The sequence below is a fragment of the Hippocampus bargibanti genome, linkage group LG01 (assembly GCF_051943395.1).
Source record: "Hippocampus bargibanti isolate YZ-2025 linkage group LG01, ASM5194339v1, whole genome shotgun sequence".
Classification (NCBI taxonomy): domain Eukaryota; kingdom Metazoa; phylum Chordata; class Actinopteri; order Syngnathiformes; family Syngnathidae; genus Hippocampus; species Hippocampus bargibanti.
The window spans coordinates 30,456,260-30,477,277 of record NC_142734.1 but is presented as its reverse complement, the minus strand read 5'-3'; the positions used below and the strand labels follow the sequence as shown (position 1 = coordinate 30,477,277).

General features: G+C 40.6%; 1 protein-coding gene across 3 annotated transcripts in view; it reads left to right on the top strand.

Moving 5' to 3' along the window:
- The window catches only part of LOC148903865 (TOX high mobility group box family member 2-like), a 92,020-nt gene extending 72,872 nt beyond the window's left edge, over window positions 1–19,148 (top strand). For 2 of the 3 annotated variants that reach the window (XM_089010091.1, XM_089010074.1), the window contains 5 exons: window positions 5,582–5,812; window positions 10,702–10,782; window positions 13,482–13,874; window positions 15,177–15,316; window positions 17,598–19,148. In XM_089010091.1, coding sequence (XP_088866217.1) covers window positions 5,582–5,812; window positions 10,702–10,782; window positions 13,482–13,874; window positions 15,177–15,316; window positions 17,598–17,640 — 888 coding nt within the window. In that variant the 3' untranslated portion in view covers window positions 17,641–19,148. The remainder of the gene's footprint in view (window positions 1–5,581; window positions 5,813–10,701; window positions 10,783–13,481; window positions 13,875–15,176; window positions 15,317–17,597) is intronic. The other variant, XM_089010082.1, reaches the window with a different exon arrangement.
- The last annotated feature ends 1,870 nt before the right edge of the window (window positions 19,149–21,018 follow it).

Here is a 21,018-nt window from a genome sequence, read left to right as displayed (position 1 = left end):
CCATAACACGGGGTGGGCATGAGCATCACTTATCGCTGCTGTACTGTTATTGTAATGGAGCAAAGAACATGCAGTGATTGGATAAAGAGATTCACGCATAGTATCGTGTGATTGTCTGGACTCCTGTCACTCACCGAAGTACACAGTAAATTTATAGACAGCACTGACATACATTTTGGATAATTTCCCACGGCACACCTGACAGTTTCTCGTCTCATATTGTGCTTAAGTGTGCTTTATAAAGTGTTTATTTTATCCTATTCGGCCTAGAGGATATTTGTTTTCCTGAAAGGGGTGTATCATGCGTTTCCATTCAAACTGGAGGCAATTGTTGTCTTCGCCATCATTGTTTTTGGAGTAAATTAATGTAAACCCTGCATCGGTTGAGGGTCCGCTATGGGCTTTGCTACAAAGGCCGACATGTAAAGAGATCTTTATGTAAGTTTAGGGGTTCGTAGTTTTGGGAATGGATGGCTCTACATCAAGAATGGGCAAAAGGGAGAGATAGGCTTCGTTTGATTGCAGCATTTTATTTTATTTTTTCTTCAAGACTCATCTTGCAACTTCGAGCACACTAAAGCACACGCTTATCCAGGTACTCGAAAACACTTCCACCAATCAGACGCTCTCGCATACAGTAAACATGTTCAAGTAATTATGAACTGAAGATAATTTTGATAACTTTAAAAATAAAGAATATTGTGCTCAAATCTACAATTAAATTAAATTAAATACATTACAAATTTGACAAAAGCGTTCAGTTGTTTTTAATCGAGTCAACACGGTCCGCAGCGATCTCCACTCTGTTGTTCTGTGTGCCTGTTATGATTATTATGATGATGATGACGATGCATACGCAACATTAAGACCATGACTGAACAATCGCATTCGTACGCGGGCTCCATCGCTGTTACCTGCTTTTATTACCTCGTTTTCACATCTTTTAAACTGTCCGCCCGCATGTCTGAGCTCGACCTTCGTTTGTGCCTCCCATACTATTTCGTCGCCTTCCCCTCCTTGTTGCTACTTTTCGTCGGGACGCTGTTATCAGGCTGTCAATTCTAATCTTGTCGGTGCTCTCTATTCAGAATTACGGCGACCCCCCCACCATCCCCATTTCCCCTCTCTCCCGCTCCATTTTCCAGCTCTCACTTCCCCTCAGACAACAGAAACGCTGATGGGATGAGCAAGCTGACGCTGACACTGTAGTTCATTCTTTTGATGGAAGACTAAAAAGTGGACTGCAAAACATATTTAGACGGACTGGTGCTTACGGAGCCCGATGGTGATCTCTTACCCAGCGCCGACCTACAATCAAAGAATATCTGCTTATTTATAACCACTGCGTCAATCCAAACTGTCAACATACAATTTATCCACCAATTTTCTGCAAGAACATGTCTGCCGGTCCCGTTAGAGATCTCAGTCGACGATACATTTAAATGATAGCCTGCTCTGACGCTTGGTGACATTTACAGCGTTGAGATTGCATGCACATGAACAGTTGTGCAAGGTGTGGTTGGCATAGAAATGTGCTATAAACCGGACATGCCCCCCACCCCCACACGCTGTCACCACTGACATGATCATCATCATCATTGTCATCATCAGAGTTACAGTTGTAACATTAATTCAACAATGTGGTCTCCTCCCTCAATGAGCTGAGGATTTACACCTTGGCGATGACTTTCCACTCAGCATGAAATCGCATCAATGGTGCCTCCTACTGGACGTCATATAGATTAGTTTTATTTTTTGAGGTGATGGATGGATGGATGATAGATAGATAGATAGATAGATAGATAGATAGATAGATAGATAGATAGATAGATAGATAGATAGATAGATAGATAGATAGATAGATAGATAGATAGATAGATAGAGAGTATATACTTATTTATATATGTATATGTACATGTACATGTGTATATATATATATATATACAGTAAAGTCTCGTTATATCGATATCGTTTATAACGATAGTACCGCTTATTACGATATTATTTTCATTTCCCTTGCACATTTCTAGTCTTTTTATGTATAATTAGTACCGTTTAGTACGATACCCGGTTGTTACGATAATCCGGTTATTACGGTGCTCCTTTTCATCCCCCGCCGGCCATTTTTGTTGTTTACATCGATATATCCGTCGCGCCATTGGTCAACTTGGTCACGTGTCTTGTTACGTGAGCAGCTCTCCCGAGCAGACGCCATTTTCAGACGGCAGCTCGTGTGTATCAGACGGCTGCTCGTGTGTCTTCAACAATGGACTGTTTTGGATGCCATCAGAGCAATTTCCAAAGCGTGGAGCACGGTGTCCGAAAACACCATCAAGAACTGCTTCCGTCACTGCAAATTTGAAAATCCAGGGTGCAGTGAGGAAACATCTGCAGCTAACGAAGAGGATGACGACAACATTCCTCTTGCAGTGTTGGCTGAAAAGCTAAAAGTCGCCGACATTGCATCGTATGTCGCAGTCGACAAAGACATTGCGACATTCCCAAGCTCATCAGATGCGGATATCGCAGCGGAGGTCAAAGCCAAGTATGCCACAGTAGATTCCCGTGATGATGATGATGCTGATGACGATGAAGAAGAAGCGACTGAATGCACACCTTTTGCAACTTCGACAAAAGCGTTGCAAGGGGTTGCGGACACGCGATCTTTCTTTGAATCCGTAGAAAATGCATCCGGTTTTTTAGAAACGTTAAACAAGATGGAAGTGTTCATATTAAAATATAAAAATGGGAAGCAGAAGAAGATTGATGACTTTTTTAAATAGCTTACATACATACTAATTGCAGTGTTATGTACATGTACTGTTACATGAATGCAAGCGTTTTTTGCAACAATGTTTGTTGTTTTGTCTGCTGAAGCGTCATGATTTTGAAAATGACTGTACATTCCATACTGTGCATTAAAGGGCAACCAACATCACTTTTTGTGTTTCTTGAGTCTGTCAAAAAGCTGTTGTAACGTCACAGCTGCGCGCCGGGATTCTATTCAGCCACTCTCGAACGTCACGTAAGTTATGTAAACGTTGCAGTTTTGGTTTTTCATCCATGTACAGTATTTAATTGTGTTGCATCCAGATATCTTTATTGTTTGCAACAATCACTGTTTTTCATATGATTGTACATGCTGGCGTTCATGGCTTCGTGTGAATAGAACTTGACGATTTAGCATTGGTTGGTTGCATTTTTGAAAGGAAATAGTCATTAAAAAGTGTAAAGACGTTTTTATTTTATGTACAACTTTATTTTTCACTTCACTACTGTACAAAAAACATGTTAGATACGCAATCCATGAACCCAATGATGAAATTACATGCCATAACAAAGATGCCGCATTTACGCACCCCCCCCCCCCACAGGATCGGATATATCGATAGTCCCGGTTATATCGATATTTTTTCGGATTCCCTTGCGTATCGATATAACGAGACTTTACTGTATATATATATATATATATATATATATATATATATATATATATATATATATATATAGAGAGAGAGAGAGAGAGAGAGAGAGAGAGAGAGAGAGAGAGAGAGAGAGAGAGAGAGAGAGAGAGAGAGAGAGAGAGAGAGAGAGAGAGAGAGAGAGAGAGAGAGAGAGAGACCAAAACTAGTGTATATACAGTTTATACTATATTTTTCCCCCAGACTTAAGCATGCAAATGAAATGATAAATGTGTTTGTGTTTCAAGCAACCAGAAGATTCAATCAGCCACGCAGGCAAATGTACTCTTTGCTTTCATTTCAGTACAGAGTCCAGCAGGTTTCTTTGTAGGCGCAGCATTCTGAGTGCTTTATTTGTTCTTTCATTTTCAACATAATTTCATCACCATTTGGACAATAAAAGAGGCGAACCAGGAGAAGAAATGAAAGCACGTGTCCATTGTTCCGTCATTTAGTTAATTGCATGTTGTTGCATGCTGTTGTCATCATGCCCTCCAGAGTACAAATACATGCGGATTTTCCTGGAAATTTTGTAGCAGTACTTTGTTTCCCCCCCTCCCATCCCCCATTTTGCTACTTCAATTTGGCCTACCTTAATTTTACTCTCGATTCACTTCAAAGGCTTAGATGGAACAGATGTCAGATCTAATGCCTGTCTTCTGCCTCATTGCCTGGAAGTGAAGGCTGATTATATTTTAATGAAACAAGGCATACTTGCACACAAGAAATTAAAATGACCTGGAAGCTGTGAAAGACACAAGACAATGTTTCGCATCTCCCTGAATAGGGAAACATCTATTTATTTCATAGAAATACTTGGTTTTTTTTTGGTCTTCTTGACGGTTGAGGGAGAAACTGCCACCGCCAGTTCGACCTGCATCCATTTTATTTAGGAAGGTGATCGCTGAAAATAACAGTGGCATAAAAATATATCATTGCAAGCAACTTATTATGTACTATTAGGGGTCAAGACAAGAGACAATGTAATTAAAAAGAAGTGAAAGGTACATTTCAGATCAATTGAGCAAATCATTTTTGCGATTCAAACGAACCTGAGATGAAAACAAAACAATGCATTGGGAATGTATGTGTGTTTCCTGATCCTGATGACAAAAAGAAAAGCACACAGAAGATTGGGTTGATTATCATAATGGGAAATGTGCCTGTTACATTTGCCTGTTATGTTAATGGGTAAAATAGATGCTTTTTTTTCTTTGAAAGAACCATCAAGAAATCAGGTTAACCGATACAAATGGAAGCATCAAGCTCTCACTGCTTCCGAAACGTCCTATCTTGCAATGTCTTTGCGCTTGCTCGCCGCCCACATCCCCTTTTCTCTCTCTGTCTCTCTCTCTCTCTCTCTCTCTCTCTCTCTCTCTCTCTCTCTCTCTCTCTCTCTCTCTCTCTCTCTCTCTCTGTGTCCCCCCTCCCCCTTCCCCATCTCCTCTATTTGATGTGTTCTCTCTGCATCCAAGAAGGCAATTTTCATACAGAATCACAACCAGGATCAGGTGACCTGGATTTGACTCCCCATCTAAACCCCACCCCGCCCCCCTTTTTACAGAAAGAAATGAAAGTGCATTCATGTGTGTTGGATGTTGCACATCATGCGGATGTGAGCAGTTTGCGCCTCCTGAAAGCGGAGTGAGATTACACGGTATTATTCTTGACAAACCATGTGATTACAGCCTTTAAATGTTGACATTTTAGTTTAGTTCATTTTTTTCCCCATCCACATTTTTTTCCTATGAAGATTGTATTTGTATGTATTTGAATGGAACAAAGAATATTATTCATATTGTGCTTTGAAGAATGTTATTTCTGTTTCGCCAGTTTGGCTGTTTGACACCCCAGAGACGAAGGAGTCTCACCGATGTCCTCCTAGTTCGGGAATCAATGTGTTCTCTCTTCTTCGAAGAAACTCTGGCCGCACTTCACAGAGCTTGTCTGTTTTCACCCTGGCTCTGCGTTTTTTTTCTTTGATTTTTAGCGCTGTGCTGCAATTCACCTTCAAATTCAACAATCATCCTTATGTCCTCACCGTCTCCCTTACTTGATGTAAACGGTTATTTTTATCACCAGATCTAATAGCTGTTTTCCTACCTGTTGTCCGGTTGCAGATAAGCAACGACAAGCGGCCCTCGGCGGAAATGATGAAGCCCAAACCCAAACCGCAGAAGAAGAAGAAGAAGAAGGATCCCAACGAGCCACAGAAACCCGTCTCGGCCTATGCGCTTTTCTTCCGTGATACCCAGGCAGCCATTAAGGGACAGAATCCCAACGCCACCTTTGGAGACGTCTCCAAGATTGTGGCCTCCATGTGGGACAGCCTAGGAGAAGAACAGAAGCAGGTACAAAATACATCATATTTGTGGAAGCGCATGCTGATAATTAACGTCTCTACATACGAATTTTGTCAAGTTATGAAACGCCTCAAAAGGAAAATATTGCCTCTAGTTATAAAGGAAATTTCAACTGACAAAAAGTAAAAAAAATACAATATGGATTCAACACCAATAAAAATGACTTAAAGTGTCCAAAATCTGCAAAAAATTGACCTGCGAATTGGCCATTTTCAGAAAGTCCCGCCCCCAGTTCGTGACGTCACACCAAGACGTCTTGCTTTGCTGGAGAATAAAAACATTTTCCAGAACCAATTAATTTCATAAGTAGAGGCACCACTGCATTGGAAATGTCTGTGTATCTCCTTAATATGTGCAGTAAACAATTGCAATAATAAGTGACCAAAGAACAATAAGTCCTCCTTTAAATTCAGTTTAGAGAGCAAAGTTGATTTTTTTCTGCGCAATTTCCGTGCAATTATTTAAATGTTCTCTTCCATAATCGAACATACTGTAACCTTGTGTTCTCTACACATTAAAATGCATAGCAGAAAACAAAAGCAGTAACGCAAGTGCTTCGAGTTCAAGGCCTCACCTATGACCACAGGTGATGATCATGTGACCCCTCTCGAGAAATTTCATTCGGGCCTCATTTTCATTCTCGGCACAAGTTTAGCACAAAACCTTCGGTTGCTTTTTTGTTTGCCGCCCATTTGTGCCGTGTACGTTTTGAGACGAAAGAAATGTACCCTGCGCAAGTTTGTTGATCATGAAACATATCACCATCCGGAGCTTATATCGCGAGAAAATTCTCCAAAATATCATAAATCGCGAAATAGCATTCCCATGCTTGGTATGTATCGGCGGTTTTTGCTCAATTAAGGGAACCGTTACAACTGTTTGAATGTTTTGGCTGAACTACAGTCACCTTCTGCCGGAGGAATGCCTGTGATTCAAATTTACCATATGTTATGCTATGCTTCGCTGGAATTACGACTGCCACCCCCCAAATAAATACACATACAATCCATCATTCCAATGCGGCCTCATGGGAATTTATTTAGAAATTGACTATTTCCTGTCAGAACAAACGTCCCTGTGCCTTTATAAGTGGCATGTTTAGTACAGTGCATACCCCTCCAAAAAAACACACAAGCTGGGTTTTTTAAAACAGCTGAGGTCATGAGGTCACTATTAGAGCGTCTTTTAGAATTACACCAAACCACGAGAAAACAATGGGCTTTTTTAAAATAATGTTAAAAAAAACAAGAGTGTTTTTTTCCCCTGTGATATTCCATAATAGCGCTACGGTGAACCATGTGTGTTGGGTCTTATAGTGGCCATGCTCCACTGTGTAATTACCAGAACATTGCTGTGAGATAACACTCACCTTAATGAGCACGTTTTTACTCTTTTATAAAGATAATACACCCGTTTATCCGCGACTCTGCTGACTCTTATTTTTTGTTCTATTAAATTTAATTCTACCCACTGAACGAGGGAGGAGAAGGGTGACAGCACCAGTAAAACAGTCCAAGTTAATGAAGTTGGACGTTTTAGCGCTTTGGATATTCTAAGGGAATATCTAATACAGAGTTGAATTATGTACCTGACAGAACCGTTGCATAGTGTTTGGATTTCATCTACTGACTTGCCTGACTGACCGATTATGAAGCGAGATGTCGCAGGCTGTCGTTAAGCCGCACCAAAAGAGTATAGAAGGTATATTTTCATCTATCCATTATCTGAACCACTTATCCTCTTGAGCCGTCACGGGCGTGCCGAGCCTAGCACAGCTGTCTTCGTCCTGAGCTGGTTGCCAGTCAATTGCACGGTACACATTGACAAACAACCATTCACACTCACATGAAGACACCCAAGGTCAATTTAGAGCACAGGTGTCAAAGTCAAGGCCCGGGGGCCATATCTGGCCCGCCACATTGTTTTATTTGGCCCGTGAAAGCAAATCAAGCATGTCAAGTGCCATGAAGCTTTCTAAAGTAAGAACCAAAATTTCAAATTTTACCATGTAAACCACAATAACAGTCATTATTTTTGACTTCAAATTTGACAACGAGTTATTCATTAATTTGTTGTGCGCTCTATATGTATATTGTGGAGGGGATGAAATATTCTAATGGCCTCTTCAAATTTATAACGGCCACCCGAGAAGAAACTGACTACAATGTGGCCCGCGGCAAAATGTGAGTTTGACACTCTTGATTTGTATGAGGAAAAAAGGGCAATTCATTGAAGGCTGGCCTTATACTCCAAGACACTTTATAGTTCAGAAAATCAAATCAAGCCGCGAGAGTGGCTACCTTTCCAGCAGCTCATGTATTTTGTTTTTCTACTTTCATTCCTTTCATCACTTTGCTGCTGTGAAATGTAAATTCCTCCACCGTGACACTAATAAAGACATATCCAATCCAATCCAAAGTCAACTTGATTGTCAAATGTGCTTTCTATTAAATCTTTTATCTATTTCTTTTTTAATTTTAGTTAAAAAATATGTTATTTGTTTTTAGTATTTTTAAATATTTTTCTATTTATGTATATATTTTGTATCTATTTCTATTTCTTTTTTCTAATTTTTTTCAATACATTTTTCAATGAAATCTATGCTTTCAGATGAAATTTGAAATATATTTCGTATATCGTTGGAACCTTGCCCCAAACATAAACTGGAGGATTGAAATAAATCTTTTTTTGAGAGTGGAGCCACATTAGTTTGTTTACTGTTCTCTTTATGTGTTTGATCCTACCGAGAATATAAAATCAGTGCTCCTTGGCCTTTGTGGCGCTGAAGGGCATCTTGACAATACCCCCCTTTTTCATGACAAGCGGCCTTATGCTTTTGTCGCTATTCAACCTCACGTCTGCTCTGCTAATAAGTAAGTAGGAGGTCATCATGTTTTACCTTGAGGCCATTCAAATCCAAAGTCAAACCGCTGGCTTCTTTTGCTTCATCTCATGATTAAACTGTGCTTTCATTCAAGCATGTTATTCTAATATTGTGTACTTAGGAGCTCCATTGTGATGCTATGCTTCTATTCAAGTGACGTTATCATTTTTTGATTCACCTATTTCTTATTAATCTATTTCAAACATACACCTGAAATACCCAAAAACACATACTTCATATATAGTTTTACATTATACTCATTGAATTATACCCCTTAATCTCAATTATTTGCTTTCAATATTATCGTAAAATCATCCATACAGGTTGGCCCGGTGGTTGAGTAGTTAGCGTGTCAACCTCACAGAGCTAAGGATTTGGGTTCGATTCTGGCTGCGGCCTCCCTGCCTGGAGTTTATATGTTCCTGTGTGGGTTTTCTCCGGGTACTGTGGTTTCTTCCCACATTCCAAATATATGCATGGAAGATTAATAGAACACTCAAAATTGTTGTTGTATATGTTCTACAATGATAAATAGTTATAAATTACGGTAATACGTCATGAATTTCTACTTTCATTTCTTTCATAACTTTGCTGCTGTGAAATGTAAATTTCTCCATTGCGAGACTAATAAAGGCAAATCCAATCCAATCCAATGAACTCATTGACTGCCAGACGATGTGCAAAAATGTGTCCACTCCAGTACCAAGGTTTTTGTCATATTCATTCAAATTTCAAGACGCACATAATATTGAGTTTTGGGACTACATAAACATTCAATGCAGTGTAAGAAACCTTAGACTTTCTTCGTTCATCAGAAAAAAAGAGTTAATTCCCAAGTTATGCCGTTTTCGTGTTGATTATGTATGTTTGCTAAAGTTATTATAAGTGCCTTGCACGCTGGGTCTGAGAGGACAGTAATTTAATCTGGGCTGTAAATCATGCATATGAGCATATTTGACAATTAAGATGACTTTCACTTTGACTTTATATGGGTCTGGAGTTATCTGTGCTTGAAATGGGGGTGGCTGTATAAAAGGCAAATGCTGCCCCCTCATAAGAGGGAAAAACACTGCCAGAAGTCTGACTAGCGCTTTACTGGCACCCTCCGCAAAGAAAACCAAAACACGAACAAATTTGGGAATGGTGCGCTACGTCACACTTTTCAATTCCGGAATAATAAATGAATTCGGGAATGGTCGTGAATGAGTTAAAGCCAAGCATTGATTTTTTTTTTCCCAACAAATTTATCTGCTGGTCACAGATAGTTTTTAGAATTGTGATGAAAAGCAACACCTTTAGAGTCATGGGGAAAAACTGATTCGGGTAGTAGAGCAAATAACACAAGCAGTTGCAACCATCATTTATCTTTTGATTGTTGAAATATGAAGTCATTTTAATAACCACCTCGACAATATGTCAATAAATCTGAGACCGCACATCCGACCCAAGTACTGTAAAAAAAGCATGCGTCTTTATTGACAAAAAAAAGCAAATAGCAACAAGAGTTGTTGCTGTAATAACAAAGAGAGCAGAAAGAAACCCTCTTTACAGGCTGCACCGCTGCAGCAAGCGACTCTCATGAGTGTCTAATGTCAGCGTACTGATAGGAGTCTTATTTGGGAGCTGAAAGGATCCAAAGAAAGAAGTTGCGCCTCATTTCGCCGGGTGGATTGGAATGGAAATGATGTGTTTCTACAATGGAGGGGGAGACACATTGACATGAGGCTGTATTAGTGCTGCGGTTAGGAAATAAAAAAAATGTTCTGTGCCATTGGCTCTGATGCGAAAGGGAAACATTAAAAGTGTGTGTGTGTGTGTGTGTGTGTGTGTGTGTGTGTGTGTGTGTGTGTGTGTGTGTGTGTGTGTGTGTGTGTGTGTGTGTGTGTGTGTGTGTGTGTGTGTGTGTGTGTGAGTGCACGATGTGTTTCTGTACATGTCAAGCCCTCGTCTTCACCTGAAACTGCATGTTTTTGATTTTCACCTTTCTTCTCAGGGTTACAAGAGAAAAACCGAGGCGGCCAAGAAGGAGTACCTGAAAGCCTTGGCAGCGTACAGAGCCAGTCTGGTTTCCAAGGTAACGCTTATGACACACAGGCACAGGCATAGACTGATGATGGATTGGATGGAAAATCCCCGCTAATGGGATGGGAGGGGCGTCCGTGGTGGAGAGGTTGAGGGAGGGGAGGCGGTGGGGGCATTAGATTCAAAGACAAGCATCCATATTTGGAACAATACCTGATTTGCTTAGGGTGCAGATTACGGTGGATGCAATCGTGAGCGACGTGGGGATGGATGGCTCAGGCGCTCAGAGTGAAAAAATACATATGACCAAGATGGCTACATTATGATGGATTCGGGAGGGAAAGCACATTTTTCTCTCTGTCGCAGTCTCTCTCTCTCTCTCTTTCCTTTTCATTTTCTCTCTCTCTTTTGCTCTTTCTATTTTCACTTTCTCTCTCTCTCTCTCTCTCTGTCTCTCTCTCTTTTCACTTGTTCTCTTTCTCCCTCTCTGTCTCTCTTGCTACCTCTCTCTCTCACTCTCTCTATCACTGTCTCTCTCTTTATCTCTTCCTCTCTCTCTCTTTCATTTTATCTCTCTTTCGCTCTCTCTCATTCAGTCTTTTTCACTTTCTCTCTTCCTCCCTCTCTTTCTCTCTCTTGCTACCTTTCTATCTCTCTCTCGCTCTCTCTCTATCTTTTTCACTTTCTCTCTCTGTCTTGCTACCTTTGCTTTCTCTCTTTCCCTCTCTCTATCTCTATTTCTCTCTCTCCCTCTCTCTCGTTCTTTCCCTCTCTCTGTCTCTCTTTCATTTTATCTCTCTTTTGCTCTCTCTCTCATTCAGTCTTTTTCACTTTCTCTCTTCCTCTCTTTCTCTCTTGCTACCTTTCGCTCTCTCTCTCTTTCTCTCTCTCTGTCTCTCTCCCTTACATTTTCTCACTCTCTTTTGCTCTCTTCACTCTCTCTCTCTCTCTCTGTCACTCTATCTTTTTCACTTTCTCTCTCTGTCTTGCTCCCTTTTGCTTTCTCTCTTTCCCTCTTTCTATCTCTATTTCTCTCTCTCCCTCTCCCTGTCTCTTTCTCTTTCTTTCCCTCTCTCCGACTCTGGCTCCCTCCCTATTACTCTCTCCCTCTCCCTCCCTCCTTCTCACTCTCTTTCGCTCTCTCTCTTCCTCTCTATCTTTCTCTCTCTCTCTCTCTCTCTCTCTCTCTCTCTCTCTCTCTCTCTCTCTCTCTCTCTCTCTCTCTCTCTCTCTCTCTGTCACCTGCGCCTACGACAGAATGTCAATCGGCAAGATGTCAGGAATAAGATCTCGACGCATTTATTATTAGCTTTCTCTTAATTCGGATGAGTAGCATTTGCATGCCCTGGAAATGATTTACAGGAATCCGGCAGCGGCGGAATAAAGAAGAGCGAGGAGGAGTGCTAAAGATCGCATTGTTTAGTGCCGCCTTGTATTAACAACACAACATAGTGGCGAGAAGATTCCTTTTGTCATTCCATTTGTTCTGCGAGCAAACAGCCTCATTTCTCTGCCTTGGTTTCTGTGTATGTCCGAGTCGGCGTGTGTGTGTGTGTCTTCTTCGGCCATCTCTGTCAAGTTGTCTATTGATCATTACCCCAGCCTCAGATCCATTCATACAAATGAGCTCCATTACAGTCTAATCAACACTGATGGTTGGAGATGAACAGTGTGACAGCTCGTCATAACAGGGCGAAAGGCAGGCACGCCGAGGGCGCTTACGCTTGCTCCGAGCGACCACCATGAGAAAGGTCAAGTCAACAAGTTTTTGCAAGGCGGAGTTGGTGTGAGTTTTTACACCCCCTCCCCCACCCTCTCCGCAGCTCTTGCTAAACATCAAATTTCATCTGCCCGTTCATTCGTCAGCTGTAGTGCAACGAGGGTGCGGAAAATACATGGCGAAAGCTGTCGAGCTGAAGATCGATTTGAAATTAAGTTGAGATTCATTTTGGAGCTGCACGGCACTGTGGGGTGATTGTTAACGCGTCTGCTTTGTTGTTTTGACATGAGGTGCGAATCTTGGCTTTCTCTGGGAGAGTTGTTCTTGTGTGGGTTCTCCTCGGGTACTCCACCTTCCTCCCCACATTCCCCAAAAAGTAATTGTAATTCGTTGTAATTAATTAATTTCAATTAATTGTCTATCGGTGTAAATTGTTGTCGGTGGGTCAGTATAGGGAGGCAAATTTGTGCCTGATGACTCACTGGAAACCAGTCAGGGAGGTATTCCATCTTTTGGCCAAAGTCAGTTTTGGAGGTGCGCTACCTGACCGCGGCCCACTGGAAGCGCTTTTGAAAATGGATAGAGATGTCATTTTTGCGCAAACATATATCACTACCTGCATATCAGAATCTAACGTTCCGGTTGGCGACCAACAAGTGGCACTGTAGGGCCCCGCCTGCAGCTGCACAGGTGTTGGTCGTTTTAATCAGTGGCAGTTAAAAGGCCTCCCGACACGACCATTCAGTGTCAGGTCATTGTTTGTTTCACCTTATTAGGTTTGTTTGTTCTTGTCATGTTTTACTCGTGGGTTTCTTTGCTACTTTGGACCTTTTTGTTCTCATGACTGCTGCTTGAGAGTTTGTCCCTACCGACTTTATTTAATACAATTTGTCAAATACATCCTGCTCCCCCCGACTGCCTGCTTTTTTGGGGTCCACCACCATCACCAACATGGTGCATATGGTGATAGAATCATCTTTATTGGCCAAGTGTGGACTATATGATACTAATTTTTGGTGTCTTATTTCCAGACATATAATGATCCAGAGCCAAAAAGTGCCCAGCAGACAAGCCAGTCCCCCCACCTGCTGCCCCCAAAGCAGCCCCTGTACAGTCCTCAGCCCTCGTCACCCTACCTGGGCCCATCGGGCTCCTTCCCGCTGTCGGACCTCCAGAGCTACGCGGGACCACCACGCCACAGCCTGGCCTCCACTCTCAGCCAATCGCAGATGCTGCCACCCAGCATGAGTGCCTCGCCCCCTGCTCCCTTCCAGATCAGCCCACCCCTGCACCCCCATGCCCAGCTCTCCCTGCACCAGAGCTCACTGCTCAATCAGCCAATCCGCATGCAGCAGTCGCAGCCAATCATCTCACACCAAATGGGGCTCCAAGCACCTTTGCATTCCCCACCTCTCACCCAACAGGTGTGTGTGGAATTCATCAGAAGGTTGATTTTCTACCTCATTGTACTGCACTTCGGTACGGAGTCACCTTGAAGTTGCCCAAAAAGTTCGACATTTTGGAATTTGTGACCATCAAACAGAAAAGACAGATGGTGTCCACATATCTTGCATCTGCCGTTACTTAGACTCATTCTAATGAAGGAGTAGAAGCACTGTTTCCATTAAGCAATATTTAGCGCCATATTTTTGCAGTTGTTTACTTCCTGCTTTTGCACCATCGCCGTCGCTTTTAAACCACAACCAACTCTTACCTTTTATCTGAACGGGATTTTGATTTGGATCTGATGTGACTGGGCGCGTGCAGAGTGGCTGCGTGGTTAACTCCAAGAGCCTATTGAACTGTTAGCTGTTAGCTGATTAACGCCCAACTGGCGCTAGCTCCCATATTCTCACCCATAATCAAATGTTATAAGTGAGTGTGATGTTTTCATATTTTGCCTCAATTTAGTCATTGGTTTTAATGTTCAATTTGCATGATTTACATTTTTCGTAAATGAGATGCATGTCACTTCTTTAACACAAATCTCTCATAAATTAGAAGCTTGCTAAAAAAAGTTATATCAGTAGTTCCTGTCCACCGCCAATCACTCGTCGGGTAAAAATATAAAACCATTCACAAATGGACAATTTAGAGACTTGATTTAAACTTGGGAATGTGTTCTTGCAATGGGGGCTGGAGGGGGCCGGTCATAGAAACACCATACATGAAGGCAGATTAGATTAGATTAGATTAGATTAGATTAGATTAGATTAGATTAGATTAAAATAAATTACATTGAATTGAAGTAAATTATATTATATTACATTAAATTACATTAAATTGAATTGAATTCAATTGAAATAAATGACATTAAATGAGATTAAATTAAATGATATTAAATGAGATTAAATTGAGGTAAATTAGATAAAATTAAATTAAATTAAATTGAAGTCAATTAGATTAAATTAGATTGAATTAAATGAGATTAAATAAAATTAAATGAGATTACATTGAATTAAATTGAAGTAAATTAGATTAAATAAAATGAGATTAAATTAGATTAAATTAACTAATCCAATTAGATTAGATTAGATTCATTTGGATTAGATTAGCCTTTATTAGACTCACAGTGGAGAAATTCAAAACTACTGTATGTGCTAATCACTTGCTCTGTGCATCCAAAGTCTGAAATTGTATCTATTTGTTTACGATCATTCACGTCCAGCCCCCACAGTGCAACATCTTCTCATTCAATTTCACTTATAAAAATGTTTGACCCTCAGGGGTTTCCCCATATTCAGGCTGAGTACCAGAACAGCGTGGGTGGCTCACAGTCTCCAGGGGCTCCTAATCCGGTGCACGGCCAGAACCCAGACTGGGATAGCGAATACTGCAACAGAGATTGTGGACCCAACCCTTGCAGGTAAAAGATTAACACAGCAGATGTCAGCGAATAAAAATTTGTCAGCCGTTTTATGAATTTTCCAAATGACTTGCTAGGAACCACTTGACTGTCACACGGCCATATTTAAAACACCATTAGTGATGCACTCCTCAAAAGCGAGACGCAAAGGCAGGATGTCATTTCCAGCTCCGATATCCAATTAAATCCACCTCTGTTTTGTTTGCTGCCTGTCGCTTTACCGAATCGAACCGTTCAAGTGGCAACAAGAGGACTCCTGTTTTGTCTCACACCTGAAACTCGGCCTCGCTACGCGAAGCCCGTTCTGTCGCTGTATGTCAAGCAGGATCATGCCTGAGTCAAATCACGTTTGCAGCGTTAATTTACTTGAAGGTTTTCCTGCTCTGAATAGCTTCTTGACGCTTTGAAGGGCCCTAGAAAGATGAATTAAAGGAACATTTTTGCATTTGACACATCAAGTTAGGAGTATCATAAAATAAAGAAGGTGAACAAAATTGTGAAACGAGGCTAGCCAACCACATTAGTTTTGGTATATTGACCTCAGTTTGTTGCATTTCAGCTTTCTCCAAGTGTCTGTCATTCATGTACGTCACTAAAAGAGATGACATTCAAAGGAGAGCCGACACCATTTTTTTGTTTCCTAACTGACATCAGAAACAAAGTTTTATAGCATCTAAAATACCCAAAACACGCAAATTAGTCAAATGCAAAACACCAATAAAAATGACTTAAAGTGTCCCAAAACTAATTCAAAATGACCCCGGCCGGATATTGTGAGTTTCAGAAAGTCCCGCCCCCCCTTGTTCGTGTCATCACGTCAGGACTTCTTTGCCTTGCTCTACAATCAAAACAATGGCTTCAGATTCGGAGAAGATGCTTTCTTGTTACTCATCCAATTATGAACATGATTCAAATAGTTATGAAGAGGAAAGCATAAATGCTTGCAATCGATTAAACAAGTACTTGCGTTTCCATTCGAGCCATCAGACCTCCAATGTAGCGTCCCAGAAAATGCACAAGATGGCGCCCAAGCTCCGTTGGAAATGGGCTGATTTGTCTGCTGGGAATTTGTGTCAACTAGAATCAAATAGTAGTCGTGGTGCAATACACAACAAATTCACCATCGCGTTATTTATGTGTTTTCCTTCTAATTTCGCCGTCAACACCAAGTTTTCAGACCAAACTAAGTACCCAAAATGCATTGTGTGTCGCTTTCTCGGTCAGGTGCGTTCCTGACGTGATGTCATGTCAGGCATCGTCATCAACTCGAAAACAAGACTTCCTGAATATTCAGCGTGAGTCTTGAAACGTAAAATATAGCTGTATGCCGTGGAATCATTGTAAAATACGCTCAGTAGAAGTAATTTGAAGTGATTTTACAAATTATGGACACAACTTGTCCGGAGGTGTCGGTTGTCCTTTGAGTTGCTAGTTGTTTTCAACCAATCAAACATCAACAACGTAAATATTTTAATATGTAGCTATATTGTACGTTCTTGACAATACATTTTGCTAAACTACCCCTATGAATTAATTCACTGCCATTTATTTGGGAATTGAATTGCATGACGTGGAGCGCCATTCCCGAATTTGTTCGTTTTTTTTTTTTTTTTTTTTTTTTTTTTTTTTTTTTTGTGCAGGGTACCGATAAAGCGCTGGTCAGACCACTGGCAATATTTTTCCCCTTCCACGAGAAGGCAGCATTGGCCTTTTGTACATTTTAGCGCTTTCTTACAGCTTCAGCTGTTGTTAAAGCGCTATGTATAGCAATATTGTACAGTATTTTGTACAGCTTCCCCCATTTCAAGATCTGATAAGTCCAGACCCATAGAACTTTGAAATTCACTATTTTTTCTGATGAAAGGAGAGAGTCTAAAGTTTCTTACGCTGCATTGAATTTTTTATGCAGTCCAAAAACTCAATACTGTGTGGGTCCTGCTATTTGAGTGGACACATTTTTTTGCACATCGTCTGGCAGTGAATGAGTTAAGAGATGCCGGTAAGAACCGGTTGGCTGGGTTTGCCATTTATTTGTAAATCATGTTGATTTTAATGAGCAATAAAAGAAAAACAATTGGTTTTATCGCAAAAAAAATGACTGTTCCACAATTCCCATTCAGTGACAGTATGTGAGAAGGGGACACCCTGAACCGGTTGCCAGCCAATCTCAGGGTACACAGAGACAAACAATCTTCTGCACTCACACCATTGATGTTCCCATGTCGGTGTGAGTCACATGACATGAACATGACGTTTTTTTTTTTTCTTCTTCTTCTTCCAGCAGTGGCATGGGACCTCGGGACAAGCCTCTCTACCTCACTTGAAGTTGAAAGACCTCCAGACGTGTGACTCCAGGGAGATTTTTCCAACGTAACATCATCAATATATCTGCTTCGACACCATTTTGCTTTCTTCTTCTTCTTCTTCTTTGTCGGATTTAAAAAATCCCAAAGACTGCTCCAGCATCTTCACCTATTCGCCAAGCACTTAGATCAGCCACATGCCCGAGGCACTTTTTCTCTTTCTCTGTCTGTCTCTCTGTCTCTCTCTCTCTCTCTCTCTCTCTCTCTCTCTCTCTCTCTCTCTCTCTCTCTCTCTCTCTCTCTCTCTCTCTCTCAGTGAACTTTTCATTTTTTATTCGGAGGCAGTGAGCTCTGAGCTTCTGCCAGCATACTGGAAAGACAAAACTACTTCTGGTTTTGTTTTGAATTTCCAAGAGATGCTTCTTCTCCTTTGCCTCCTCATCGGAGATGACAAGCTCCAAGCATCCTCAAAGAGTAGGGATCTACAAATTAGTCGCCTCAGCAGGAGGTGGGGGGGGGGGGGCGTAGCGTGTTCTTCAGGACATTTTCACGGCTTGTGGCCAACATGTGAGATGTTGGCAAAATTCATCTTTACCCTAAATGAAGGACTTTATATTTTTTTTTCCTTTTTATTTCTCACAGAGATTGTATATACCACCAAAATCAAATCCTTCTTATGTGTGTATTTAGCTAACTCGAGTTTCTTTCATTGAATTATGTGGTGACTGAATACACACACCCAAAACTGTGTTTCGAGAAAGAGACGATGAGGATGAGGACATCCCAAAAAAAGAAGAAGAAAAAAAGAAAAAGAATCGCCATCTCCTTTCTGACAGTTGGGAGCGTCAACTGTCGTCACGTGACCTCAGGATGTTGCCGAAGTGCAGATGTAGAAGATTTCAAACCCCTTTCAAACCCCACCTTCTTTTGCCCCGACACCACTTGTACAGGTGAATTAAACAAAACAAAACAAAAAAAGAAGCTAAATGTGAAATGTTAACTAAAGAAAAAAAACAGTTTTGACTAGTTTTATTAGGTGTTTTAGAATTGTGTTGAGCTCATCTTTCTCATCTTTTGTGAAGATTTTTTCAAAAGAAAAAGATCTGGTTTTCACTGTAGCAGGATTTAAGAGGAACGGATATCGGGGTATATAATTCAATTTTGTGTATAGATCCTGCCAAATGTACTTTGTCTTTTACTTTTTCATGCCAGAGATCCAGTTGCTTTTAATGAATATTTGGTTTGACATAAAAAGGTCATTCTATTTTGGTTGTTTAGATGCTTTCACATGGGTTTATAAATAATAAGTAAAGATACTGACTTTTTTCATCAGGGTGCATTATTATTATTATTATTATATTATTATTTATTATTATTATTATTATTATTATTATTATTATTATTATTATTATTATTATTATAACATGGATTATGATTTTTCTTCCAAAATTGTTGGTACAATACCACTGGACCAGCATCGGATTCTTTTTGTGACTCAAATATTCCTTTGTTTTCTTTTTTGTCTGTAATAAAATGTCTAAAGTTATTGGAGCAATTCCTTTTTTGTATCCACGACCCAACACCCACACATACACACGCACGTACATTAACAACTACGTTCCAAATGTCATACCATATTATATTAAAGGACAACCGACGTCTCCGGACAAGTTGTGTCCATATTTTGTAAAATGGCTTCAAATGACTTCTGCGTATTTTACAAAGATTCCACCGCATATCGCGATATTTTACATTTTAAGACTCATGCTGAATATTCCGGAAGTCTTGTTTTTGAGTTGGTGACAAGTCCGTATGTGACGTCACTGAAGGAACGCCCCTGACCGAAAAAAAAAGGACACATTGTAGCAGTGTGCATCACGTCAATGCTTGTTTGGTCTGAAAACCTTGTGTTGCACCAGAAAGAGCCAGAAGAGGGCGTCCAAGGTCCATGTCAGGAATTTATCAGCCCGTGGAAACGGGCTGATTCATTCCTCACAGGAGCTCGGTGGCCATTTTCTGCATCTTTTTGGGTGAGACATTTCCCCCCAATGTTGCCTCACAATGGCACGGAATAATTTTTTTAATCGATTGCAAACATGTGTGCTTTCCTCTTCAGAACTATTTGAATCATATTCATAACCGGATGTGTAACAAGAAAGCATATTCTCCAAATCTGAAGCCATTGTTTTGATTCTCCAGCAATGCACGACCTCTTGGTGTGATGTCACGAACTGGGGGCGGGACTTTCTGAAAATGCCCAATTCGCAGCTCATTTTTTTTTGCAGATTTTGGACACTTTAAGTCATTTGTATTGGTGTTTTGCATTTGAATTAAAATATACTGCGTGTTTTGGGTATTTTAGTTGCTATAAAACGTTTTTCTGATGTCAGTTAGGAAACAAAAAAGTGACATCGGTTGTCCTTTAAAGTTCTTGCAGTTTTCCCCAGTCACTTTGGTACATATCATTCTTCTAATTTGCATAAACAGCAAAGAATCATGGTGGCGTGGCCGAGCAAAAGCCATCTTCTTTCACAAAATTATGAGTATGCTTCTCAAAAGGAAATTATGCTACTGAACAGATCAGTGGCATCAGAATGACAAATCTTAAGCACAGGTGTCAAAGTCAAGACCCGGGGGCCAAATCTGGCCTCGCACATCATTTTATTTGGCCCGCTAAAGGAATTCAAACTTATGAAATTTCATGATGCTTGCTAAAGGCCCAACCAAAATTTCAAACTGTCCCATGTAAACCACAGTAATAGTCATTATTTTTTTCTTCAATTTGAAAACTAGTTATTCATTAATCTGTTTGTGTGTTCTGTATGCAATATGTGGAGATGAAACATTTCAATGGTTTCCCCAAATTCTTAACGGTCCTCGAGAGGAAACTTTAATGACGATTTGCCCCACAGCAACAAAGGAATCTGACACCCCGGTCTTACAGTGATGGTGAATGGATAATGCAGTCAAATTCCCTTGTCATGTTGTCAAGATACTATTGTAGCGATACTCCGGAGGCAAGTTTTGATGTTTTGATGACTGTCTATCAAAACTCTTAAACTTCAGTGTAGTAGAAGACTAATTGGAAGACATTGGTCCACGGTGGCGTCCTGTTTCAAAGAAAATGATCAAAATAGAAATAATAGATGAGACATAGTGTGACAACACGTTTTCCATGTACAGTACTTAAAACCAATTCCAGGATGGTGCGGGGTGTGGAACAATTCAACAGAGACCAATTGAAATGAAGTCAAATGGCAAAACTGATTCTGACTGAGAAAGAATTGAACATGATTATTTGCAAAGGTGTGCGAAAGCATTTGCAATTTGAAAAAAACTACTTCCTGAGGTGCGCAAGCTCTTTTGACAAATTCAATTCTAATATGATGAATGCACCAA